The sequence below is a fragment of the Pleurodeles waltl genome, chromosome 7 (genome assembly GCF_031143425.1).
Source record: "Pleurodeles waltl isolate 20211129_DDA chromosome 7, aPleWal1.hap1.20221129, whole genome shotgun sequence".
Lineage (NCBI taxonomy): Eukaryota > Metazoa > Chordata > Amphibia > Caudata > Salamandridae > Pleurodeles > Pleurodeles waltl.
The window spans coordinates 579,620,734-579,648,720 of NC_090446.1; the positions used below are offsets into that span (position 1 = coordinate 579,620,734).

Here is a 27,987-nt window from a genome sequence, read left to right on the forward strand (position 1 = left end):
ACCAGGCCCCAGCACCAGTGTTCTTTCCCTAACCTGTACTTTTGTATCCACAATTGGCAGACCCTGGCATCCAGATAAGTCCCTTGTAACTGGTACTTCTAGTACCAAGGGCCCTGATGCCAAGGAAGGTCTCTAAGGGCTGCAGCATGTCTTATGCCACCCTAGAGACCTCTCACTCAGCACAGACACACTGCTTGCCAGCTTGTGTGTGCTAGTGAGGACAAAACGAGTAAGTCGACATGGCACTCCCCTCAGGGTACCATGCCAGCCTCTCACTGCCTATGCAGTATAGGTAAGACACCCCTCTAGCAGGCCTTACAGCCCTAAGGCAGGGTGCACTATACCATAGGTGAGGGTACCAGTGCATGAGCATGGTACCCCTACAGTGTCTAAACAAAACCTTAGACATTGTAAGTGCAGGGTAGCCATAGGAGTATATGGTCTGGGAGTCTGTCAAACACGAACTCCACAGCACCATAATGGCTACACTGAAAACTGGGAAGTTTGGTATCAAACTTCTCAGCACAATAAATGCACACTGATGCCAGTGTACATTTTATTGCAAAATACACCCCAGAGGGCACCTTAGAGGTGCCCCCTGAAACTTAACCGACTGTCTGTGTAGGCTGACTAGTTCCAGCAGCCTGCCAAACTAGAGACATGTTGCTGGCCCCATGGGGAGAGTGCCTTTGTCACTCTGAGGCCAGTAACAAAGCCTGCACTGGGTGGAGATGCGAACGCCTCCCCCAGGCAGGAGCTGTAACACCTGGCGGTGAGCCTCAAAGGCTCACCCCTTTGTCACAGCCCAGCAGGGCACTCCAGCTTAGTGGAGTTGCCCGCCCCCTCCGGCCACGGCCCCCACTTTTGGCGGCAAGGCTGGAGGGAACAAAGAAAGCAACAAGGAGGAGTCACTGGCCAGTCAGGACAGCCCCTAAGGTGTCCTGAGCTGAAGTGACTAACTTTTAGAAATCCTCCATCTTGCAGATGGAGGATTCCCCGAATCGGGTTAGGATTGTGACCCCCTCCCCTTGGGAGGAGGCACAAAGAGGGTGTACCCACCCTCAGGGCTAGTAGCCATTGGCTACTAACCCCCCAGACCTAAACACGCCCTTAAATTTAGTATTTAAGGGCTACCCTGAACCCTAGAAAATTAGATTCCTGCAACTACAAGAAGAAGGACTGCCTAGCTGAAAACCCCTGCAGAGGAAGACCAGAAGACAACAACTGCCTTGGCTCCAGAAACTCACCGGCCTGTCTCCTGCCTTCCAAAGAACTCTGCTCCAGCGACGCCTTCCAAGGGACCAGCGACCTCTGAATCCTCTGAGGACTGCCCTGCTTCGAAAAAGACAAGAAACTCCCGAGGACAGCGGACCTGCTCCAAAAAGACTGCAACTTTGTTTCAAGGAGCAGCTTTAAAGACCCTGCAATCTCCCCGCAAGAAGCGTGAGACTTGCAACACTGCACCCGGCGACCCCGACTCGGCTGGTGGAGAACCAACACCTCAGGGAGGACCCCCGGACTACTCTCCGACTGAGTACCAAAACCTGTTCCCCCTGAGCCCCCACAGCGCCGCCTGCAGAGGGAATCCCGAGGCTTCCCCTGACCGCGACCCTCTGAAACCTAAGTCCCGACGCCTGGAAAAGACCCTGCACCTGCAGCCCCCAGGACCGGAAGGACCGAACTTTCACTGGAGAAGTGACCCCCAGGAGTCCCTCTCCCTTGCCCAAGTGGAGGTTTCCCCGAGGAAGCCCCCCCTTGCCTGCCTGCAGCGCTAAAGAGATCCCTTGATCTCTCATAGACTAACATTGCGAACCCGACGCTTGTTCTTACACTGCACCCGGCCGCCCCCGCGCCGCTGAGGGTGAAATTTCTGTGTGGGCTTGTGTCCCCCCCGGTGCCCTACAAAACCCCCCTGGTCTGCCCTCCGAAGACGCGGGTACTTACCTGCAAGCAGACCGGAACCGGGGCACCCCCTTCTCTCCATTCTAGCCTATGCGTTTTGGGCACCACTTTGAACTCTGCACCTAACCGGCCCTGAGCTGCTGGTGTGGCAACTTTGGGGTTGCTCTGAACCCCCAACGGTGGGCTACCTTGGACCAAGAACTGAACCCTGTAAGTGTCTTACTTACCTGGTAAAACTAACAAAAACTTACCTCCCCCAGGAACTGTGAAAAATTGCACTAAGTGTCCACTTTTAAAGTAGCTATTTGTGAATAACTTGAAAAGTATACATGCAATTGAAATGATTCAAAGTTCCTAATGTACTTACCTGCAATACCTTTCAAACAAGATATTACATGTTAAATTTGAACCTGTGGTTCTTAAAATAAACTAAGAAAAGATATGTTTCTATAACAAAACCTATTGGCTGGATTTGTCTGAGTGTGTGTACCTCATTTATTGTCTATGTGTATGTACAACAAATGCTTAACACTACTCCTTGGATAAGCCTACTGCTCGACCACACTACCACAAAATAGAGCATTAGTATTATCTATTTTTACCACTATTTTACCTCTAAGGGGAACCCTTGGACTCTGTGCATGCTATTCCTTACTTTGAAATAGCACATACAGAGCCAACTTCCTACACATATGAAACATTTAATCCTGGAGAATCCCCCCTTTAACATTATGAACCTCAATTTTTTAATGCAATCACTGTAGAGGTATGTGTAGGTGACCAGAGTAACAGAATTGAATCCTGGTTGGGTCAGTGGGGAATAGTGACTTGTATTTATGGTGCCTGTGAAAGGGACTGTTAATACGCAAGTCAATATTTTAAAACTAACACACACAATAGAAGATGGCTGTCCCAAACAACTTAGTGTTTTGAAGAAAACATTTTTTAAAGTATACACTTTAGTAATACCAATTGGTTGTACATAGTGTAAACATTTTTAGAAGCGTCCATTAAAACGATGCATTGCAGAACTCAGCTGATAAACCCTTTGTATTACTTCTCAAAAAGAATAAATCTTTGTCACCACAAAGCTTCAAGTGACTTAATCTATAGAGGCTCCTAAGCTGCCTTTACATTTGGTGATTAACCAATTGCACGCATTTACATTTTTCTGGTAGCAGGCACCCCTTGAGTGAAGGTCTGATCCTTTATCTCTCCGTTTCACAGCACAGAGCCGATCCCACCCTTCACAGTAGGCCAGAGGCACCTCAAGGTCCTCATAGATCCCACTCAGACCCCTGTTTACATACAGATGTCCTTTCAGTTGAGTGGAGGATGTGGCAGGAAGGTGGTCAACAGAGTTGCATTCAGATGTAGAGGCCTAATAGTCCAGGACCCATGGGACATCAATGTACTGGACCAGGGAAAAGATGGCCTACAGGACCCGGGGGGGGGGGTTAAGTGGGAGCTAATTTGTAGGTCTCAACTAACACGACGCATAGGCTATCTTTTCTACCTTACAATGGGCTTAAAGGCCACCCATTGCCTTCCACTGGTTGGTGTCACTGTCACTCTCTTATTTGCTTGCTTCTTATTCATCAGCTTCTGTGGACTTTGCTTCCTCTTCAAATGTTTGTCCACCACCTGGCACATGGGGCACATTACTGTGCCCTTGCTTTTTCGTGTGCTACTCTTCATTAAAGCTCTCTATGGAAGTGTGTTGTGTTTTTCAGCTGTATCAGTCTTGTCTTTTCACACCATGTTCCTCTCACATTCCCCACCCTCCACTGTCCAAGTGTTGCCTCAGCTCCTTCCTTTGCCCCTTCCGTTCACCCTCTATAGACTATGTGCTAATTCCGGCCCTCTCCCAGCCTTATCTGTGTGTTTGTCCCAGCCTCTCTCCACCCTCCATTATATCCTTGGGCTTGACACCGCCCCTCCCACTCACCCTTATTTATTTGTGTCCTTGCTCCAGCTATTCCCATCCACCCTTTGATGCCAGTGTGCACTCCATCTCCTCTCACATGTCCTTCTCTAGCACCCACCTCTCTTCAGTGCTGCCATGTCAATTCACCCACTTAGTTTGTTAGAAATGGTGGGGAGCAGGCAAGAGGGCCCAGGTCTCCCTTGCTGTGCAGGGATCAGGCAGCACTATCTGGGACCTCTCCCCCACCCCTTATTTTTATTTATTTTTAAACACAAAGGGTCTGATTTGGACATGAGACCTAGGAGTGAAGGCCTGGTGGAGTGGACAGGGGAGACAACGCAATGCTGAGAGCAAAAAAGATTTAAGACCTCAGGGTTGGACATATCCACCATAAAAAGCAAACTGTAACTAATTCTGCTAAGCATTCTGGAACAGCAGAGCTTCAAGAAGCGTGCACGCAGCTGGCATCAAACTTATGTAAGCCATATAGGTTACAGTTTGTTTTTTGTGGATGTGGGTGGTTGGGGGGTATTTAATAGCTTATAAGATATTTTCTTAAAGTAATATTGTGACCGAGAACAAAAGTACCTGCTAGAGACTGCACACGTAGGAGGAGTTTGAGGGTTACTCAAAGATTTATGGCCATTGAAGAAATTCCCATACAGTCCTATGATCAAAATCGTTTGAATCCAACTTTCAAAATTAGATATAACTGGCAAAGAGGGCAACAGAGGGAAAGGAGAATAACTGATTATATGAAGCGTATGTTATTATACTCACATTCTGTCTATATAAACCATCTTTTTGTCCAGGGTATTTATCAAACTGGAAAATATAAAAAACAAAAGACAGTAATCAAGTAACAGACTAATTAGAGTAGCATTAAACAAAGTAAAGAGGGGAAGCAGACAGTGAGAAAAGGTAGTAAGATTGACAGTAAAAAGAAAAAAGTGGCAAGGAATAAGTACAGGATTAACTGCATTAAAACAGTAAATAAGTGGAGAAGAATCACTAAAAAAAAAGAAAGAAAAAAAAAAATCAACAAGAGCTATAGGCCTTTAGGTGGCAGAGAACTTACAAGAGGGCCATACACCTCAATAGTTCCTTTAAACATTGTATGGATGGTGGCCATTTACTAGGGTTTATGTTCAATTAGCAGCTAAATCCCCTCACCCTCTCTATAGACATGGTACCTGCCCAGAGCACGGGGTTTCCCTTGGCAGAAAGGTACGACCAGCTCAGAGGCGATGCTTGGGCGCGTTCTACTTATCCTCACATTTTGACGAGCGGTACGCACCATGGGAGGTGCCGGTGCCTGGACGATAGAAGGCGGGTAAGGTGTGAAGTGCTGGTGGGTATGTTGATGAGTATGCTGGTGCTGGTGATTATGCTGGTGGAACTGGAATGCCATTGGCCTGACTGCCGTATTCATCTCTGCCCCGCCCTGTGAGGTCAGGAAACCAGAGCTCAGATCTTGACGAATCAGTTCATGTTCTGAAAGCAAAAATTGTAGCATTGTCACCTAAAATGAGTTTTACACATCCCACGCATGCAGACAAAATAAATTTCAAGACAGGCTGTAAGCCCATACGAACTAGTAACCAAAATAAATTGCAACAGCCTAATGGCAAGATATGAATTCAACCACTACTGTGTATGGAGCTCAGCTTTAAATATATTCAGCTAACCCAAACACAGGAATTATTCTATTACAATAAAATAGTCTAACCATCTAAACTTACCAGCTGTAGGATGTCCAGAAACTTGCAATAGCGGAGGAGGTGGCGGAAGCCCAGGCGACTGTGTAAACATAGCAGGGTGATGATGCTGAGACACAGCTCTGACAGCCGAGGAATAGCTGTGAGATGTGGAATGATTACTAAGAGGAAGTGGGAGGGAAGGTGTGGAGGGACGGTGGGTTATCTGCGAGTTGGCAGCAATAGGCTTTGAAGGATGGCTGTTCCGGGTTGAACTAAAACAGAAAGCAAAACGTTTCCATCAGTAAAGACAATGCAAAAAAAAAAAAAAAAAACAAGCGATGAAAAAGAGTACAGGGCAGCAAAATGGAACTTGGAAAAAAAAAAAAAAAAAACTAAATTTAACAATACATGTTGATGTGAAAAAATGCTTGTGCACATTCTAGAACAATACCAGCAGGTGTTCCACAGTGGATGATCATCACACACAGGAGAACAATCTATGCTCCATGGAGGGTGGCTATCATAAATCTTTTAAACGCAGATGACATGTGACAGATTTCCGCTTATCTGACCACAATGGGGAAATAGACAACTGTTGTGTGTAAAATGATAGAATCTTACCCGAGTGTGGTGAGGTCCAGACCACCAGTGTATGTATTCAGAGGCTGAGAGTTGTATGGTGTCACCTTCATGTGCATCTGAGGTTGAGGCAGGTTCTGAGGGGTGTGCACTTTTGGCTGGGGTGTTGTTCGTGCTGCAGTCTGCAGTTGAGGAGTCTGGCACTGGGTGCGAGCTGGAGTGGGAGGCCTGGATGAGGTGCATACTGGAGCTGGAAGGGGGCCTAGTGCGGCTGCCTGAGACGAAGATTCCTTTGGAGGTAAAGGCACTAGCAGAAGGTCTTTTTCTGGCTCTTGATTCTTCTCTCTGCTCCGCTCCAGTCCAGAAATTTTGGGGAGCACAGAGAGTTTAGCTTCACAACCACCATTAAAAGAAGTAAAATCTGAAAAAAGAGCAACATAAAAAATAAAAAAATAAATGGTCAACATAGTGTTCCCTCAGTACAACCAACCTACACAAATGACAGGTGCAGCACTCAAAAATCCATTTGTCGCAGTTACACATGCTAGAAACCAAAGAATCTCAAAAGTAATTTGCATGCAATACCTGCTTGCCACTTTGAAACAAATTCAATAACTCAAGTTAACATCCTACACTTTACTGTCTCCTTGGAAAAACTTCTCCTGAAAACAATTTTCAACAGCCAAAGCAATGAAAACAACTAGGTTTTGTGTACATGCTTACTGTGTGCATGTAATCTCAGTCTTCCAAGAAACAGAAGGAGTATGTTTCTTACATGGTGAGCATCTATTCATAGTATGTAGTGCTGCAGATTCACATGCAATGCACACTCCTGCCATCTAGCGTTGAGCTCAGACTTTACACGTCGCCATGACCGAGGCCACGTCTATTCCTATTATTCAGCCCCACATGAACACTATGTATGCTTAGACAGGATTATTTGCACTGAAAACTTAGTGTCCACCATATCCCATATGGATTACCTAGGTCGCACACACTCTGACCATAATCCACGATATGTGCAGTTGGCGGAGGGGGCTCAGATCCCAGCTATCCCTACCTGGCAAATGTGGTCTGAGGCATTGAAGGATCCGCCCTTTCGTGAATTGCTCGGCCGGGCTATCAAGTCATATTTTGATAAAAAATGCCCAAACGGCCTCCTCAAGAAACCTGGAATGGGATGCGTTTAAGGTAACGCTAAAGGGCCATTGTATGGGAGTGTGGTGGAACATGCGCAGGACAACTGAGATGGACCTGACAAAGGTAGAGGAGGATTTACTGGTGATGCATTGCGTGATCCGGTGAAACGCCATGCCCTGGCGGATTGCCACTGAGAACGAGAATCTCTGTTGGAGCTCCTGTGAGGTCTTAATTGTGCTGCTCAATCGGCTCGCACACCTTCTGCAGCGGATCAGTCGGGACAACTGTTGGCGTGGCTGATACAGCAGGAGAGTGGCACTGCTCTATTGGTAAAGTTTTTCCGGGACTTGGAATCTAGGATAAGAGTTCATCTGGGGAGATGGTCGCTGCAGGGTGGCATTGGCGAAATTATATGCACCCCTGGACAGGGGAGGCCTGGCTGTGCCTAATCTAGAAAACTATTATTTGGCCGCACAATTACTATGGGTGACCTATTGGCTTCTGGGTTATAATTTGTCGAACATAGCCACGACGCGGCCTCAATAGACACTGGCTGGCCTATCTCCTTTATTCCACCCAAACACACGAATCCAGGTTAACACACTCTTCTTTTAGGGGTGGCACACCACTGTTATCACAGAAGCTTAAAGATTGCGCACATGATAACTCCCTATGCACCAGCAATGCCTTTACTGGGTACCCCTAGGAATACCACTTTTACATCGACAGCAGAACTAGAGACATGCAGCTGGTATACACTCACTAGGGGATCTGTATAGAGAGGGCACACTGATTCCCTCCGACACCCTGGTGGAAGAGACTGGGATACCAGCGGGTCAATTTGTGCTATACAATTCCTTGAAAACGTTATTGGCCCTTCACTGGGGTGATATTTCGAGCGAACTCCCAACCCACCTACTGGTTCAATATAGGCAGGGTCTGAGTCAGGGCACACACCTGGTTCATTGGCTGACCAGTGCATTACAAATTCATACCACGCCTTCATATGCTGAGCTGTGCGCCCGCTGGGAAGACAACCTCACTAGACCCTTCACGGACAGGGAGTGGGAGTTGGTGCAGACTGGCCCCATGCATGTCCCACAGAATGCACACTTCCGCTTGATCCAGTTCTATATATTCCACAGGGCATTTCTTACTCCTGAGAGGATAAATAGGAACTTTCACCGCACGTATGCGTCCTGTCCTAGATACGCGTTGATTGCAGCAAACTTCCTACACATGATGTTGTCTTGTCCCTCACTGGGGGGCCTACTGGTAATATGTGATTACTTCCCTTTCAACCTGCACGGCAGCTTTAGATGGATGGGATGCCTGCCTGCTGGGTTTATTCCCCAGATCTAAGAGACACAAAGAGACTACATGTTTCATAGACCTGGGTTTGCTAATAGCAAAACGTGTCCTCACTAGGAGATGGAAGGCATCTGAACCTCTGCTTCGAGAGCTTAGCTGCGGTCTTTTCTGGTTTGGGTGCGAGCTGAGGGAGAGGCACTGCGGAGGGAGGATGTGTTAGGTTGACTCAAGTATCCTTCATCTACTAACTGGGACACCATGCTTACTGAACTTGAATCTTTACAGGATACACCAGATGATAATTTGAGCACCTAGGGGAGTGACATTCAAAAAGCGTTAATTGTGAGGCACCGGAAACGGCTCCTAATTCTATTAAAGATACTCCTCCAGTGTAGTCAATTTGAACTGTGGTAAGCCTCTATGTATTGGGGGGGGGGGGAAGAGGGGGATCCGGAAGGTGGCGCTGAGTGGGCAGGGGCAGCCGGGGAAGGGGGAAGGGGGGGGGGGGGGCGGGATGAATGGGTGTATAAGGGCTGGGGATAGTTTAGCAGGCTCTGGTTACTGAAATTCATATTTTTCTTACTTGTTAAAATCGAGCTATGCCATTATCTTCATTATGCCACAAAGGAGCTGTTTCATGCAGACCGTGTTGATCTAACAATCCTGCTTACTAGATAGAAGCTTGTGATTATGGGACGACCGTTCTCATTGCAATCTGTCTTTGCACTCTGTTAAGCTGAGACACTAAACAGAATCACATTCTACACATGTAAAACGTATGGCGTGGTAATTCTGAATTAAGAGCTATGAAGTTCACGGAATGTCTTCACTGGAATTGCCATGCCTGATTGATACTTAGGATCACTGCCCATGATGAAGGAACCACACAGCTCAGGATGAGAGGAGCTACAACACAGCCGGTCGTCGTCGTAGCAGGTGCCTGCGGATGCAGGGGAGTGACTCCTTCACTCAAAGGGAGATTCCTTCTCATGCAGACAGACTTGCCGCCCTCCGAGGATGCACAGCCGGGGAAATGTTGCAGAAGCTGGAAGGAGCTGTGGAAAACAATGTTGCAAGAAGAGTCTTCCTCGTGGATGCAGACTGTCGGTTCCTGGAGGGTGCAGTCAAGGTTCCAGGGGCTAGAAGTGGAAGTAAGGTTGCAGAGGAGTCCTGCTGTAATTTTGCAAGCCAGATCTGAAGATCCACCCAGAAGAGAGATTCTAAATAGCCCTGGTACTGGGATTGGTCACCTAGCCAGGTGAGCACGTATCAGGAGGTGGCTCCGACGTCACCTGCCTGACCTGGCCACTCAGATGCTCCCAGAGGTCCCTGCCAACCATGGATCCGAGGTGGCAGAACCCTGGGACCCTCTGGAGGAGCTGGTTGGCATCACCTCAGGTCTAGGACGTCACTGGAAAGGACACTTCATGTGTTGGATCCTTACTGTTCCAGGGGCTGCAGAGTCCTTTCTTGAAACTTTGTTGCAGAGCAGAGCCGCAGCTCATGGAAGTCTAAGTCGTTTAAGAAAGGAGGCAGTCCTCTTGGGTTTCTTGAAGCTCAGCTGCAAGACAAGTCATCTTTTTAGATAGAGTCCGCTGAGGTCAGCAGACAGGCTGGTGGAGCTAGTTCCAAGTCAGCTGCCGCTTCTTTTCCTCTTCTGCAGGTGCAACTCTTTTGTCCTTTGCTTCTTAGATCGTCAGGATCTGAGTTCAAGGGTTCAGATGTGCCACCCAAATACTCAATTAAGGGGCGTTATAGGGAGTGCCAGGTGGTAGTTAATGGGCAGACTACCTTCAGGGTGACTACACACTTTCTATGACCACTTGCGCTGGGCTTAACCCTAACCATAGTGACCTAATTCCTTCCAAACAAGTAAATTTAAAAATTGGTGTCCACTTCAGCTCATCCACTTTAGGGGTGAGACTGATATGAAGTATGCACACCTAATCTGACGAATTTTCCTACCAGTTATGCTGCCAAAACTGGGTTCAGGATAAAGGGGTCAGTCACCATCATCTGGAGAGACCTGGGTTTCATTACAAAGAGGGCTAGCCCTTTGAAGCTCCCTGCCCAGGATGAGGGGCTAAAACCCAACCAAATGCAGGTTTTTATCTCTGGCCCTCAAGAGCACTGGCTCTCACTTTAGAGGGCCAAAAACTTTTCTAGGGTGGCTGAACTAGTCGGGGTCAGTCAGACAATACACTAGTAGCTGGTAGGTTTTCCGGGGGCACCTCCAAGGTGCCCCATGGGTGCAGTTATTAATAAATCCAACACTAGAATCAGTAAGGGTCTATTAATCTGAGATGTTTGATACTATATTCAGAGAACCCATCATGTAGTTGTGAAACGCATTGACCAGTGGCTAGCACATGCATTTAAAATCGCTTCCCTGGCCACTTACTATGTCTGATAAGCTATTAAGATATAGCAGGGGCATATCTGCTCGTGCAGCTATGCACTCATATGTGATATAATGCACCCTGCCTTAGGGGTGTCAGGCCTGCAAGCCACATTGTGTTTTCACTTTTGTCTGCACCAATAGCCAGCCTGCAATGGCAGGTCATGTGCTTGGTGAGGGGTCCCTTAGAGTGGCACAATTTGTGCTGCAGCACTTAGGTACCTTCTTTGGTAATCCCGGCCATATGTACCAGGGGTACCATTTACTACGGACTAATTGTGGATGCTAAAGGTTTTGTCAATTGAGGAGAAACAACTGCAGTTCTGGGGAAAGTTATGGCACTGTGGATCTGGTTAGGAGAGACACTGTACTTTGTCTAAATTACACCGGAACCAGGCAAAAAGTGTGTGTGTTGGGGCAAGGGGGATTGGGAGTTTTGTGACGGAGAGCCCATTGCCACATGTCTGCTATAGGCGAGAAATTTAGAGAATGCCAATAGTACATGGTTGTCATGTCCGTTCGGATCAAGGCAGCCTTGCCAACCATGTGCTGAGTGAACGCATTCAAAGCTAGGAGAACATCTAGAAACTCTAGGTAGTTGATGTGGACACACCAGTGTTTGATATCCCAGAGACCTTGGACTGTAAGATGCTGAAGGTGAGCACCCCAGTCTGTGATAGTATAGTTTGAGGAACAGGACTGAGAAAAAGCTGCTCCTTAAACAGGTTGTTTTTGTTCCACCACTGCAAAGAGCGATAAGAGCAGCTGTCTACCAAAACCAGATCCTTCGACTGACCTAGTGATTGAGAGCATTGTTGTGTCAGACATTCCTGTAGTGGACGCATGTGTAGTCATGCATTCAGTACTGTGGTGGTGCACAAAGCCACCATACCCAGAAGTCTCATGACCGCTCCAACTATGAACTGGAAACAGGACATGGCTAGGAAACGGGATATTTGTGAATGAAAATTCTGTGTTTGTGCGGCACTGGGATAGGCTAATCCCAGCTGTGTGTTTAGAATAGCCCCTAGACAGGGATGACTGCAGAGGCTGAAGGGGGGATTTCCAGAAACTGGTGAAGCCCAGTTTATGTTGCAAATCTATGGTAGTTTGGGTGTGAAGGAGACATATGGGAACTGCTGGCTTTGGTGAGCTAGTTGTCTAGATATGAAAAGACTAATGTTTGATTGCACAAATGTGCTGCTACCATGACTAGATACCTTGTGAATATTTAAGGTGCAGTAAAGCCTAAAAATGGAAAGTCTGAACTGTCAATGGTTTCCTGCTATCACAAATCTGAAGTATTTGTGATGTGGTCGGTGTATGGGAAAGTGAAAATAGGCTTCCTATAAGTCTAGTGCTGAGAGGAACTCACCTTGTTGGAGAAGTGAGATCAAGTCTGAGGGTGACCATATGAAAGTGATTTAGTGATTTAATGGCCGTAGATCAAGTATTGACAGTGAAGACCAGTCTTTTTGGTCGATTAAAAAGTATGGATAAGTTACTTACCTGTAAATCCTAGTTCTCTTCCAGGGGTATCCTCATCGAAGTCATAAACACTGAATATTTCCGCCCTCGTGCGGGGACCCCAGAGCATACATAAAATACACATATGTATAAGTATCAAAATATACACACAAAATATATAGCATTTTTAGTAGACAATTTTCATACCAAACCCATATATACACATGTGCACAACAGCAATGCAGACTATAATGATAAACAGGCTAAAATGCTTTATTTCTATGGATTTTTTTTTTTTTTTTTTTTAAACACTCCCTTTCAAATTTACAAGAAAAGACTTTCCACAGCCCCATAGCTGGGCAGAGGGAAAGAAGCAGTAGCAACACCAGTGAAAAAAGGAGAAAAAACGACATTGAAAACAATGGGAGCATTATTAGCCAACAGGCTGCATGCTGGTTAACACAGCAGAATCACAAATTTTGGCACTGTGCCTTTAAGACCCTGAGCACCTCCAGTATCCCATCATGCCTCAGGGGTGATGGAGAGGTGACAGTTGATTCACAGTTGGGTCAGTACTTTTTTACGGTGACAACAGATTAGAGAGATAGTCTGTCCTGCACTTCTAGGAGACTTGCGTCCGGGGAGGAGGGTGGGTTGTTTATGACTGATGAGGATACCCCTGGAAGAGAACTAGGTTTTACAGGTAAGTAACTTATCCTTCTCTTCCAGGGGATCCTCATCAATAGTCATAAACATTGAATAGATTAGCAAGCCCATGCCTCATCTCTGCGGACTGTCTAATAAAAGTGCAGGAAGAGATATACACTATGTAAACAAATTTCTCAGAGACGCTTGCCCAACTTGAGCGTCTGCTCTGGCATCGGAGTCCAAACAGTAATGCCTAGTAAATGTATGTACAGACTTCCATGTAGCAGCCTTACAAATTTCAGAGATTGGAACATTATAAAGGAGGGCAGCAGTAGCCGCTTTTCCTCTTGTCGAATGAGCCTTAGGCCTAGACAATAACTTTGTTAGCCAACTGATATGCAGTAACAATACATGAAACTATCCATCTAGATATGGCTCGTTTAGAGGCTGCATCGCCTGTTCTCATATGACCGTAACTTACAAATAGGTGGTGAGATCGTCTAATCAATTTTGTCTTATCCAAGTAAAATTTTAATACTCTTCAAATCCAGAGAGTGGAAAGCTTTCTCCGCCGGAGAATCCGGATTGGGGGAAAAAAGTTGGTAGTGAAATAGTCTGATTAATGTGAAAATCAGACACCACCTTCGGTAAGAATGATGGATGAGTTTGTAGAACCACTCTATTTTCATGGAAAACCGTGTACGGTTCCTTGGAGGACAAAGCCTGAATTTCACTGACCCTCCTCACCGAAGTAATGGCTACGAGAAAAGCGGTCTTCCACGTAAGATGTTGTAAAGTAGCTTTGTGGATAGGTTCGAAAGGAGGGCCCATGAGTCTAGATAATGCTATGTTTAGTTCCCATGGAGGTGAGGGTTTTCGAATGGGTGGAAAAACCTTCCTCAGACCTTCTAAGAAATCCTTGACTACTGGTCTTGTAAAGAAGGATTCCTGAGAAGGTGACTTACGATAGGCTGTAATGGCAGATAAATGTACCTTAATAGATGACACTTGCAGACTCGATTTCACCAGATGGAGCAGGTAAGACAATATAGACAATATAGACCTCCTCCTGAGCCAGAATAGGATTCTGACACCGCTGACGACACCATATGTAGAATCTCTTCCACTTGAACGCATAAGAGCGCCTCGTGGAAGGCCATCTGGACTCCTTTAAGATGTTCATGCATTCCTGCGAGAGGCCCAGATGCCCATACTGCAGGAATTCAGGAGCCATGCCGTCAAGCTCAGAGAGGGAAGGTTGGAGTGAAGTATCCTGCCTCCCAGCCTGCAAAGGAGATCGGGTCTGCACAGCAGCCTCTTGTGCGGTTGTTCTGATAGTTTGAGATCATCTGTGTACCAGAACTGACGAGGCCTTTGCGGAGCTATGAGAATCATTCTGGTGCTGGATCTGTAGAGTTTATCACAGCTGGTATGAGGGGAATCGGTGGAAAGGCGTAGAGAAATATCCCTGACCAGTCGATCAACAGGGCATTCCCTCGAGACCCCGTACGGTAGAACCTGGACGCGAAGTCTGGGCATTTCTTGTTTACCTAGTCTGCGAAGAGATCTAACTGAGGCCGACCCCATTGCACGAAGAGGTCTTCGACGACATTGTCGGGAGGAACCCAATCGTGGGCGTCATCGAGGGTTCTGCTTAGGAAGACCGCCTCCACGTTTTGCCATCCCGGGAGGTGAATTGCTGTCAGACATTCCCCTCGCTATATGCCAATGCCAATTGGCCTGAGATTCCCGAGACAGGGGAAGGGATCTCGTCCCTCCTTGCCTGTTCAGATACACTGTCGTCATGTTGTCCATTTGCACGATGAGAGATTTTCCCTGAATCGATGGAGCCAATGACTTGAGAGCCAGATGAACCGCTCTGAGCTCCAGCAGGTTGATATGGTACACCTTTTCTTTGTTGGACCACAGGCCCGAGCTTGAAGGGAACCCAGATGAGCTCCCCAGCCCTGAAGCGACGCATCCGTTACCAGAGTGTCAGACGGGATTGGCTGATGAAAAGGAACTCCCACTGACAGGTGATGTCTGTGCATCCACCATTGTAATGATTGTCGCGCTCCTACCAGAAGAAGCATTCTGTCCTCCCAGTGGCCTGTGTGTTGATTCCAGTTTTCCTCCAGAGCCTCTTGGAGAGGCCTCATATGCAATCTGGCGTTCGGGACAATGAAAATGCAAGAGGCCATGGAGCCCAACAGAGATGTCACCTGACGGGCCGTAGGCGCGGGGGAACCCAGAAGGTCTTGACACTTCTTTATTGATAACAGTCGCTCCTCTGAAGGATACACTCTTTCGAGCTCTGTATTCAGTATTGCTCCCAGGTAGTGGAGGGTTTGTTTTGGGATGAGGGTGGACTTTAGGAAGTTGATTTGTAGACCTAGAGATCGGAAAACCCTGAGCACAATGTCCAGATGGTTTTTCGCCTGTTCCGGAGAGGAGGCTTTCAGTAGCCAGTCGTCTAGGTACAGATAAATGAAGATTTTCTGCTTCCTTAAATGCGCCGCTACACATTTGGAGAATGTGCCTGGGGCAGATTTTAGGCCGAACGGAAGCACCTTGAACTGATAGTGTTGGGAGGCTATTACAAATCGTAGGAATTTCTGATGTTTGGGAATGATCGGGATGGAAAATGTCACTTACCCAGTGTATATCTGTTCGTGGCATTAGTCGCTGCAGATTCACATGCTGTGCACAGTCCGCCATCTGGTGTTGGGCTCGGAGTGTTACAAGTTGTTTTTCTTCGAAGAAGTCTTTTCGAGTCACGAGACCGAGGGACTCCTCCCATTTCGAGTCCATTGCGCATGGGCGTCGACTCCATCTTAGATTTTTTGCCCGCAGAGGGTGAGGTAGGAGTTGTGTATGCTAGTAATAGTGCCCATGCAATGGAGTGAATGCGTATGTACATAATAAAGTTTTAAGTAATATATTTACAAATGTACAAATGTTTAAGATCTACTTCTAAACGGCTACAGGCTCCCGGGGAGGCGGGTGGGCGCATGTGAATCTGCAGCGACTAATGCCACGAACAGATGGACACTGGGTAAGTGACATTTTCCGTTTCATGGCATGTGTAGCTGCAGATACACATGCTGTGCATAGACTAGTAAGCAGTTATCTCCCCAAAAGCGGTGGTTCAGCCTGTAGGAGTTGAAGTAGTTTGAAATAATGTTCTTAATACAGCTTGACCTACTGTTGCTTGTTGTGCAGTTAGCACATCTACACAGTAGTGCTTGGTAAATGTATGAGGCGTAGACCATGTTGCTGCCTTACATATTTCGTTCATTGGAATATTTCCTAGAAAGGCCATAGTAGCACCTTTCTTTCTGGTTGAGTGTTCCTCTGGTGTAATAGGCAGTTCTCTTTTAGCTTTAAGATAGCAGGTTTGAATGCACTTAACTATCCATCTAGCAATGCCTTGTTTTGAAATTGGATTTCCTGTATGAGGTTTTTGAAAGGCGACAAATAATTGTTTTGTCTTTCGAATTAGTTTTGTTCTGTCAATGTAGTACATTAGTGCTCTTTTGATGTCTAATGTATGTAGTGCTCTTTCGGCTACCGAATCTGGTTGTGGGAAGAACACTGGTAATTCTACCGTTTGATTTAGGCGGAACGGTGAGATTACTTTTGGTAAAAATTTAGGATTGGTCCGTAGAACAACTCTATTTTTGTGTATTTGAATAAATGGTTCTTGAATGGTAAATGCTTGAATCTCACTCACTCTTCTTAGAGATGTGATGGCAATTAAAAATGCAACTTTCCACGTTAAGTATTGCATTTCACAAGAGTGCATGGGCTCAAAAGGTGGACCCATGAGTCGTGTTAGGACAATGTTGAGGTTCCATGAAGGAACTGGTGGTGTTCTTGGTGGTATAATTCTCTTTAGGCCTTCCATAAACGCCTTTATGACTGGTATCCTAAACAATTAAATTGAGTGCGTAATTTGTAGGTAAGCAGAAATTGCCGTAAGATGTATTTTAATGGAAGAGAAAGCTAGGTTAGATTTTTGCAAATGTAGTAAGTATCCTACTATTTCTTTTACAGATGCGTGTAAAGGTTGAATTTGATTATTATGGCAATAATAAACAAATCTTTTCCATTTATTTGCATAGCAGTGTCTAGTGGTAGGTTTTCTAGCTTGTTTTATGACCTCCATACATTACTGTGTGAGGTCTAAGTGCCCGAATTCTAGGATTTCAGGAGCCAAATTGCTAGATTCAACGATGCTGGATTGGGATGTCGGATCTGTTGTTTGTGTTGTGTTAACAGATCTGGTCTGTTGGGTAGTTTGACATGAGGTACTACTGAAAGGTCTAGTAGTGTTGTGTACCAAGGTTGCCTTGCCCATGTTGGTGCTATTAGTATGAGTTTGAGTTTGTTTTGACTCAACCTGTTTACTAGATATGGAAGGAGAGGGAGAGGGGGGAAAAGCGTACGCAAATATCCCTGACCAGTTCATCCAGAGAGCATTGCCTTGGGATTGATCTTGTGGGTACCAGGATGCGAAGTTTTGGCATTTTGAGTTTCCTTTTGTTGCAAATAGATCTATTTGAGGTGTTCCCCAAATTTGAAAGTAATTGTTTAGTATTTGGGGGTGAATTTCCAATTCGTGGGTTTGTTGGTGATCGAGAGAGATTGTCTGCCAACTGGTTCTGAATCCGTGGAATAAATTGTGCTATTAGGCGAATGTGGTTGTGAATCGCCCAATGCCATATTTTTTGTGTTAGGAGGCACAACTGTGTCGAGTGTGTCCCTCCTTGTTTGTTTAGATAATACATTGTTGTCATGTTGTCTGTTTTGACAAGAATGTATTTTTGGGTTATTATGGGTTGAAATGCTTTCAGCGCTAGAAATACTGCCAACAGTTCTAAGTGATTTATGTGAAACTGCCTCTGATGTATGTCCCATTGTCCTTGGATGCTGTGTTGATTGAGGTGTGCTCCCACCCTGTCATGGAAGCATCCGTCGTTATGACGTATTGTGGCACTGGGTCTTGGAAAGGCCGCCCTCTGTTTAAATTTGTACTGTTCCACCATAGAAGCGAGATGTATGTTTGGCGGTCTATCAACACCAGATCTAGAAGTTGACCCTGTGCTTGTGACCATTGTGATGCTAGGCACTGTTGTAAGGGCCGCATGTGCAATCTTGCGTTTGGGACATTGGCTATGCATGAAGACATCATGCCTAGGAGTTTCATTACCATTTTGACTTGTATCTTTTGTGTTGGATCCATGGCCTGTATTACCTTGTGAAATGTTTGAACCCTTTGTGGACTTGGAGTGGCAATCCCTTTTGCTGTGTTGATTGTCGCTCCTAAGTATTGCTGTGTTTGACACGGCAAAAGGTGTGACTTCGCGTAGTTGATCGAGAAACCTAGCCTGTGAAGGGTCTGCATGACGTAGTTTGTGTGCTGTGAACATTGTCTTAGCGTGTTGGTTTTGATTAACCAGTCGTCTAAGTACGGGAACACATGTATTAGCTGCCTTCTGATATGTGCAGCTACTACTGCCAGGCATTTTGTAAAAACTCTTGGCGGAGTTGTTATTCCGAATGGCAACACTTTGAATTGGTAATGTATTCCTTGGAATACGAACCTTAGGTATTTCCTGTGTGAAGGATGTATTGGTATATGGAAATACGCATCTTTTAGATATAATGTTGTCATGTAGTCTTGCTGTTTGAGCAGTGAGATTACGTCTTGTAACGTGGCCATGTGAAAGTGGTCTGATTTGATGTAGGTATTTAGTGTTCTGAGATCTAGTGTTGGTCTCAGAGTTTTGTCCTTTTTGGGTATTAGAAAGTACAGTGAGTAAACTCCTGTGTTTTTCTGTTGAATTGGAACTAATTCTATTGCGTCCTTTTGTAGCAATGCTTGAACTTCTAGTCCTAGAAGATCTATATGTTGTTTTGACATATTGTGTGTTTTCGGTGGGACGTTTGGAGGGAATTGGTGAAATTCTATGCAATAACCATGCTGGATAATTGCTAAGACCCAAGTGTCTGTTGTTATTTCCTCCCAAAGTTTGTAAAATTGGCTTAGTCTTCCCCCCACAAGTGTTATGTGATGGGGGTGTGTGACTTGTGAGTCACTGCTTATTTTGAGGGGTTTTGGGGCCTTGGAATTTCTTTATTTTTTGGGAAGTGGCCCCCTCTAAATTGCCCCCGAAAACCTCCCCTTTGATATTGACCCTGGTAGGTAGGCCTTGTTTGTGAGGTTGTGGTTTCTGTTGGTTGACCTCGAAACCCTCCCCTAAAAGGTGTTTTCCGAAATGTGCCTCTGCTCTGCGGGGAGTAGAGTGCGCCCATGGCTTTGGCTGTATCGGTGTCCTTTTTGAGTTTTTCGATGGCAGTGTCTACCTCCGGCCCAAACAATTGCTGTTCATTAAACGGCATATTGAGCACAGCCTGCTGGATTTCCATTTGAACCCAGAAGTGCGCAGCCATGCGTGCCTTCGTATTGTGACTGCAGTGTTTATTGTCCTTGCAGCTGTATCTGCTGCATCCATGGAAGACCGTATCTGATTATTTGAGATACTTTGTCCCTCTTCCACCACCTGTTGCGCTCTTTTTTGGAACTCCTTGGGTAAGTGTTCGATGAAATGTTGCATTTCATCCCAGTGAGCCCTGTCGTATCTTGCCAAAAGTGCTTGGGAATTGGCAATACGCCACTGATTTGCTGCTTGTGCTGCAACCCTTTTTCCCGCAGCATCAAATTTGCGGCTCTCCTTGTCTGGAGGTGGTGCGTCGCCTGAGGTATGAGAGTTGGCTCTCTTACGAGCTGCCCCCACAACTACTGAGTCTGGTGTTAGTTGTGTTGTAATATATATTGGATCTGTGGGCGGTGGCTTATATTTTTTCTCCACCCTTGGAGTTATGGCTCTGCCTTTAACTGGATCCTGAAAAATTTGTTTTGAATGTCTTAGCATTCCTGGGAGCATGGGAAGGCATTGATACTGGCTATGGGTGGAGGATAGGGTGTTAAAGAGAAAGTCATCCTCAATTGGTTCCGAATGTAAGGAGACACTGTGAAACTCGGCTGCCCTTGCGACCACCTGTGTATAGGATGTACTGTCCTCAGGTGGTGACGGTTTTGTAGGATAAGTGTCTGGGCTATTGTCAGACACTGGAGCATCGTAGAGGTCCCATGCATCGGGATCATCCTGACTCATTGTGGTATGAGCTGGTGAGTGCATCAGTGGTGGAGTTGTTGCTGGTGATGCATGTATTGATGGTGGTGGAGACGGAGGTGGGGTTGTTTTCCTTGCCACCTTTGCTTGTGGTTGCTTGTCCTTTTGTTGAAAGGCAAGTTTCCTTTTTATTTTGATTGGGGGAAGAGTGGTTATCTTCCCTGTGTCCTCATGAATATGAAGCCTTCTTTGTGTGTAGTCAGGCTCTACAGCTTGAAGCTCCTCTCCAAATCTGTGTAATTGGGAGGTTAATCCTTGTTCCTCTGTATAGGAACTAGTTTTCGGCTCCGAGGCTGGCTGTTTCGGAACCGAAACCTTTTCGGAAGTCTTTTTAGGCTCCGAAGAAACCTTCTTTGTTTTCGGCATGGTGTCTCGGTGCCGAAATTCTTCGGTGCCGCTGTCTCTGTGCCGAAGTTTCTCGGAGCCGCTGTCTCGGCTCCGAGGTTGCTGTGTGGCGGTATCTCGACCGGAGTCGGATGACTTCGACACCAGCATGCCCTTTTTCGGTGCCTTGGATCGGTCACCTAGTTTTCGGGTTAAGCCATGGCCTGTTGGCGGTGGCGTCCCCTGGGCTTTTGTGGACTTCTTGTGAGTCTTGATTTTCGACGTCTTACTCACGGTTTGGTGTGTTTCTTCGGCGTCGAGTTCTTCAGAATCCGACTCGCGGATGGAGAAAGCTTCTTCCTCCTCGAAACGATCTTGACCTGTCGGCATAGACGCCATTTGTAGTCTCCTGGCTCTTCGGTCTCTCAGCGTCTTCCTCGACCGAAACGCTCGACAGGCTTCACAAGTATCCTCCTTGTGCTCGGGGGACAAGCACAAGTTACAGACCAGATGGTGATCCGTATACGGATACTTGTGATGGCATTTTGGGTAGAAGCGGAATGGGGTCCATTCCATGAGCCTTGAAGTCGCACGTGGCCGGGCCGACCAGGCCCCGACGGGGGATCGAAAAAACCCCAAAGGGCAACCGGATCTCTTCAGAATTCGGTGTCGATTTGTTCGAACTAACCCGATACCGAACGCAAACAATACCGACGATTTTTTTCCGAGATTCTGACTAACTTTCCGACCCGAAACACGGAGCGAAAAGGAACATGTCCCTCGGTCTCGTGACTCGAAAAGACTTCTTCGAAGAAAAACAACTTGTAACACTCCGAGCCCAACACCAGATGGCGGACTGTGCACAGCATGTGTATCTGCAGCTACACATGCCATCGAACATGAAAAAAAGCATCTTGCAGATCTATGGAGCACATCCAGTCTCCTCTATGCAGTTGAGGGAAAATCTGGTGGAGAGCCAGCATCCTGAACTTTTGTTTCTTTATATATTTGTTCAGCAGCCTCAAGTCTAGAATCGGTCTGAAAACTCCTTCCCGACCCTTCTTTGCTACTAGAAAATAGCGGGAGTACAGCCCTTTCCCTCTGTGTGCGACTGGAACCTTTTCTATTGCTTTTTTCTGTAACGGGGCCCGAACCTCTTTGCATAATAAGCTCATGTGAGCAGGACTGGATTTGGTTGGTGGCAAGTGAGGAGGAGGTTGGCGGAAAAGAAGAGTATCCACTCTCTACAATGTTCAGCACCCATTTGTCTTTTGTTATACCATGCCACTCGTGAATGAACGCTGTGATATTTCCCCCCAACCGGAGTGGTGTACGGTGTTAAGGGAAGCGAATCCTCATTGTTTTGCGGGGGCTTTGGGGGTAGACTGCTGAGGTCTGCTCGAACCTCGGTCTCTTGTGGCTTTACGATACTGGAAGAGGGGACACCCTTGTTTCTGTTGTGGTCTGAGACCAATGAGGGGTTTGAACCATCTGTTGGAACAGGCGCCTGTCGTAAGGCCTGTACCATCGCCTGAAGTCTTTCCTCCTCTCGAGGCCCACTGCCCTCATGGTGTCAACCTCCGCCTTCAAACGCGCCATCTCCTCATCCGTGTGGGTCCCAAATAGCGAGTTTCCGTTAAACGGAAGATTCAAGATACGCTGCTGCGCTTCCTGTTTTAATCCTGTGAGTCTTAGCCAGGAAGATCTTCTCGCACAGACCCCATGCACGTATCCATGTCCTGCCAAGTCTGCACCATGCGCTGCCGCACTGATGATCTGATTGGACACCAGACTTCCCTACTGAAGGATCTCCTGAAAATCCTGTCTGTCCTCTCTCCAGGCAGCTTTTCCGCCAACCTGCTTAGTGAGTCCCAGGGTGAACGATCGTATCTACCTAGGAGTGCGGAGGCACAGGAGACCATCATCGACGCCGCCGTGCCACACATCTTCCTCCCCAGAGTGTCCAGGTGGAACCGTAGAGGATGACGCCACTAAATGTGTCTTACGGGCTGCGGCCAATATGACTGAGTCTGGTGGTGGATCAGCCCTGAGAAACAAAGGATCTTGATCAGGTGCTTTGTATTTCTTTAAGATCCTAGCGGGAGCTGAACGGAGGTTTGCTGGTGTTAAAAAAAAGTCTCCATGGTTGGTTGTAGAAGACCAGGCACCAGCCGTAACAATTTCTTTGAAACCGCCCTGTGTTGCAAGGTTTCAAAGATTACCTACGAGGAGGTTGAAGGCTCTGGGACCTAAATATTCAGCTTTTGTGCTCCCCTGAGAAACACCTAGTTGAAAGTTGTGATGTCGTCCACCGGGGAAACTCTAGCTGGTGGAGAATCCGTTAGAGTTGGGGAGTACCCTCTTACTGAAGACCCAGACGATGTGGACCAAGAAGGAGACCTCCTGTGACGGCGCGATCTTGATCTTCTCTGGGAGCATGATCTGCTCCTAGATCTTGTTTTAGTGCGCCGAGGTCTAGTGGCAGACTGGCAAGACTTATAACGAGCACGTTCTGTATGCGCTGTTGGCGATGGTGTCCTCGGGAGAGAAGCCGACGGTGAATACATTCAATAGTATTGAGAGTCTGGAGAAGCAGGTGTTTTATTAAGACTCTCCAACCACCTTGGCGGTAAGTTTATGGGTGAGATGTGCCCAGATGATGCGGCTCTCGACCACCTCGACGATGCACTCCTTATTGAGACCACTGGACTTGTTGAAGTGTTGTTCATATCAGCCGGTGGTAACCGACGCTCTTCTCCTTGCGAGATAGGCCGCACCTGTGTCGACGTCGAAAGTTGTACCGTAGTCAAAGGGAGTACCGTGGGCTGCTCAGGTCTCGACGTTGAGCGCCTCAACGGTGATCGATGATCCTTTGAACGCGATCTGCTCAGCGTCGTGTGCCTCGCCGTCGAGTGATGGGCCGCTGACGACGGAAGTCTCTGCTTTCGCAGTTGAGGCGATCTTGACGTCGTCTTCAGTGCCGTCGAGGGATGCGAGGCCTTCGACGGCGAATGAGCACGGCGGTGCTGGCTCGACGTCGATCAGTGGGTTGCCGTCGGAGATCTGCCCTTATAATGGCTATGTACCTTCGACGTCGTATCCATCGACGGCGATCTGTGACGATGAGACGGTGGCAGCGATGACATCGACAGGGAACAGGCAGGCACCTTCCTTCCAGCTGACGTCGATCTAGCCTGTCTCTCCTGAGAATGGCTTGTTGGCTGCCTGGGACGTGAAGAGGACGATGTCTTTTGCCTCTCATGAAGACCATGAAGCCTGATTTTCTCTCTGTCCTTCAGAGTCCTTTTTGACATGTTCTTGCAGTGTCTGCAGGTGTCAGGGCAGTGGCTCTGAGGTAAACACACTATACAGAGAGTGTGGATCAGACTGGGCCTTCTTCCCACAGGAAGGGCACTTCACAAAAAGAGAAGGCATTTTCTAGTCAGGAAAAAATCCCTTGACTCAGACAAAGGTGTAAAACGTTGAGTGAAGGTAGAAAAAATGCTGTTTTTAAATATTTTTGAACCAACTGTCACCTCTCCTTCACCCCTGAGGCATGATGGGATACTGGAGGTGCTCAGGGTCTTAAAGGCACGGTGCCAAATTTTGTGATTCTGCTGTGTTAACCTGCATGCAGCCTATTGGCTAATAATGCTCCATTGTTTTCAATTTAGTTTTTTCTCTTTTTTTTCCCACTTGTGTTGCTACTGCTTCTTTCCCTCTGCCCAGCTATGGGGCTGTGGAAAGTATTTTCTTCTTGTAAATTTGAAAGGAAGGGTTCAAAAAAAAAAAAAAAAAAAACTCCATAGAAATAAAGCATTTTAGCCTGTTGTGTATATATGGGTTTGGTATGAAAATTGTCTACTAAAAATGCTATATATTGTGTGTATATTTTGATACTTATACATGTGTGTATTTTATGTATGCTCCGGGGTCCCTGCACGAGGGTGGGAATATTCAATGTTTATGACTATTGATGAGGATCCCCTGGAAGAGAAAAGAAGTATACTCTTGACCTTGGATGTTGTGTGGGGACGGGTTCTATAGCTCCTTAGAGTAAGAGCTTGAATTTTCTGTTTCAGCAGGGTTATGTGTTCCATGAAAAGTGAGTGCGAGGCAGAATGCTTGGAGGTGTGGAAATGAGCTCCAGACAGTAACCCTGTTGTAGAATTAATATCCACCAACCACTGGTGGTCGGATATGTTCTGGCAGGTAGGGAGGAGCTGCTGTAATCGTCCTGTGGGGTGGGGGGGTTCTTGGGTTACTTGACTATCTGTGCCTCTGCAGTAGCCTCGGGGAGAGGATTGATGACTTTGTCCTCTGTGGTAAGAAGAAGAGGCCCCTGAAGATGTTATCTTGGAGACTGGTTTGTAGGATGTACAACGAAAGGACCGACAGGGAATAGGGGTTTGGAGAGTACCTATGGACTTCGCAACCTGTTTTTGTTCCCCATTGTTTAGAGTGCCTGGCTAACTTGAGGGCCAAAAATGTGTTCCTTATCGAAAGGAACATTTAAGAGTGTTTGTTGAACCTCTGGCTTAAAGTCTGATATGCGTAGCCAAGCATGACTGCGTAGCAAAACACCTGTAGTTATCCCCCTAACAGCTGTGTCTAGGTCATATCTAAAAGTTATGGGAGCTGAGTTGCCCCTCAGTGACCATCACCTGTCCTCGCTTCGTATGCTCCTCATGGAGGTATTGGAGTAGTTCCTCCATCTCGTTCCAATGGGCACGATCAAATCTAGCTAACAGCCCCATAGTATAAGCTATAAGCCAATGATTGACGGTCTGCGCTGCAACACACTTGACACACATCAATAAGCTTTCTCTCCTTGTCAGGCGGTGGAGCACCACTGACAACTTGAGAATTAGCCCTCTTACAGGCACTGGATATCACTAGAGAATCATGTGGAATTTGCCCTCTAATAAAGATAGGGACAGAGGGTCAAACTTTATATTTTTATCCTCCCTTGGCGTTATAATACAGGCCCTTGCAGGATCTTTAAAGAGGATACCTGCACGTCTCAACATACCCTTGAGCATATGGAGGGACTGTGCTGTCCTATTTGATGTAAACAGTCTCAAATAAAAAGTGATCTTCTGTGGGCTCTTTATGTGAGGGCACCTGGTGGAATGATGCTGCCCTACCAGTAAGCTGCTGAAAAGAGGTGGTGTGATCTGGAGCAGACGGGCTAGCAGGGGGAAGGGTCTGGATCAGTTTAAGGCTGTGAGTCCATATCATAAGCTGACCAAAGATCAGAGGGTTGTGGTGCATCAAACGTATCATCCCCTGTCACATGTCCACCAGTGAAAGACTGCAGGGAAGCCTGAGGGGTGATAGCTAATGGGTCACCATGTGAATGCGAGGGAGACAGTGGAGATGGTGTTGGGAGTGGAGGAGAGGATAGTATAGGAGGATAGTATAGGCAGGATACAATCAGTCCTCCTCTTCTTGGTGGTAAGCACTGATGACCTCAAAAAATAAAATAAAATAAAAAGTTGTCGCTCTTTAGAAGGAGGCATGGTAACAACAGTCCTTACCAAAATACAGCTGGTTTGAGGCTGAATGTGAATTAGCTTTTGCTGGATATCAAGCATCTCCTTCATTTTGGGGAGCACTGGGTCGACGGAAGCACCGGAGTCAAGATTTTGGTGCCAGGCTAGGAATTGTTTGAGCCAAAGTAGTTTCAGTGTTGGTGCTAAAATGGTTTATGCCAAAGCTGGGAGAGTCACATTTTTCAGTGCTAAAGTGATCAGTGACAAAGGTGGAGCTGGTCAGCTTGGCACCTAGGTGGTCAGCTTAGGCTTGTGTTTTAGTGCTGAACCCGATGGAGGGACATTCAAATTGAATTTTTGGTGACTACCATGGCCTGTTGGCAGTGGTGGCCAAGGCCTTACGTTCAGAGAAACTTTGATTTTTGTTTTCTTAGGTGCCAGGACGGGGATATTGCGACTCAGTACGCTGACTGTAGGAAGTTGGCTCTGTATGTACTATTTCAAAGTAAGGAATAGTATGCACAGAGTCCAAGGGTTCCCCTTAGAGGTAAGATAGTGGCAAAAAGAGATAATACTAATGCTCTATTTTGGGGTAGTGTGGTCGAGCAGTAGGCTTATCAAAGGAGTAGTGTTAGGCATTTGTTGTACATACCCACAGGCAATAAATGAGGAACACACACTCAGAGACAATTCCAGGCCAATAGGTTTTTGTAAAGAAAAATATATTTTCTTAGTTTATTTTAAGAACCACAGGTTCAAATTCTACATGTATTATCTCATTTGAAAGGTATTGCAGGTAAGCACTTTAGGAACTTTGAATAATCACAATAGCATATATACTTTTTACATAAAACACATATAGCTATTTTAAAAGTGGACACTGCAATTTTCACAGTTCCTAGGGGAGGTAAGTTATTGTTAGTTCTTGCAGGTAAGTAAACCACCGACGGGGTTCAAATTGGGGTCCAAGGTAGCCCACCGTTGGGGGTTCAGAGCAACCCCAAAGTTACCACACCAGCAGCTCAGGGCCGGTCAGGTGCAGAGTTCAAAGTGGTGCCCAAAACACATAGGCTTCAATGGAGAAGGGGGTGCCCCGGTTCCAGTCTGCCAGCAGGTAAGTACCCGCGTCTTCGGAGGGCAGACCAGGGGGGTTTTGTAGGGCACCGGGGGGGGGACACACAAATCAGCACAAAAAGTACACCCTCAGCAGCACGGGGGCGGCCGGGTGCAGTGTGCAAACACACGTCGGGTTTTCAATAGGTTTCAATGAGAGACCAAGGGGTCTCTTCAGCGATGCCGGCAGGCAAGGGGGGGGGGGGGGGGGCTCCTCGGGGTAGCCACCACCTGGGCAAGGGAGAGGGCCTCCTGGGGCTCCTGCACTGGAGTTCCGATCCTTCAGGTCCTGGGGGCTGCGGGTGCAGGGTCTTTTCCAGGCGTCGGGATTTTAGAGTCAGGCAGTCGCGGTCAGGTGGAGCCTCGGGATTCCCTCTGGAGGCGTCGCTGTGGGGGCTCATGGGGGACAACTTTGGTTACTCACAGTCTCGGAGTCGCCGGGGGGTCCTCCCTGTAGCGTTGTTTCTCCACCAGTCGAGTCGGGGGTCGCCGGGTGCAGTGTTGCAAGTCTCACGCTTCTGGCGGGAATTGCAGGGGTCTTTAAATCTGCTCCTCTGGAAACAAAGTTGCAGTCTTTGTTGAAAGGGGCGCTGTTCTCAGGAGTTTCTTGGTCTTTTGGAAGCAGGGCAGTCCTCTGAGGATTCAGAGGTCGCTGGTCCTGGGGAAAGCGTCGCTGGAGCAGTTTTCTTCCGAAGGAGGGAGACAGGCCGGTAGGGCTGGGGCCAAAGCAGTTGGTGTCTCCGTCTTCTCTGCAGGGTTTTTCAGCTCAGCAGTCCTTCTTCTT

At 47.0% G+C, this 27,987-nt stretch overlaps 1 protein-coding gene across 2 annotated transcripts in view; it reads right to left on the reverse strand.

Annotated features, from left to right (window-relative positions):
* Window positions 1-27,987, reverse strand: part of FBRS (fibrosin) — a 319,454-nt gene that overhangs the window by 176,764 nt on the left and 114,703 nt on the right. Inside the window, exons 7-10 of one of the 2 annotated variants that reach the window (XM_069244392.1) lie at window positions 6,151-6,529; window positions 5,572-5,801; window positions 5,127-5,323; window positions 4,610-4,654 (exon numbers count right to left, since the gene is read on the reverse strand). In XM_069244392.1, the coding sequence (XP_069100493.1) occupies window positions 4,610-4,654; window positions 5,127-5,323; window positions 5,572-5,801; window positions 6,151-6,529 (851 nt within the window). Of the gene's footprint in view, window positions 1-4,609; window positions 4,655-5,105; window positions 5,324-5,571; window positions 5,802-6,150; window positions 6,530-27,987 lie in introns of both variants that reach the window. The other variant, XM_069244391.1, reaches the window with a different exon arrangement.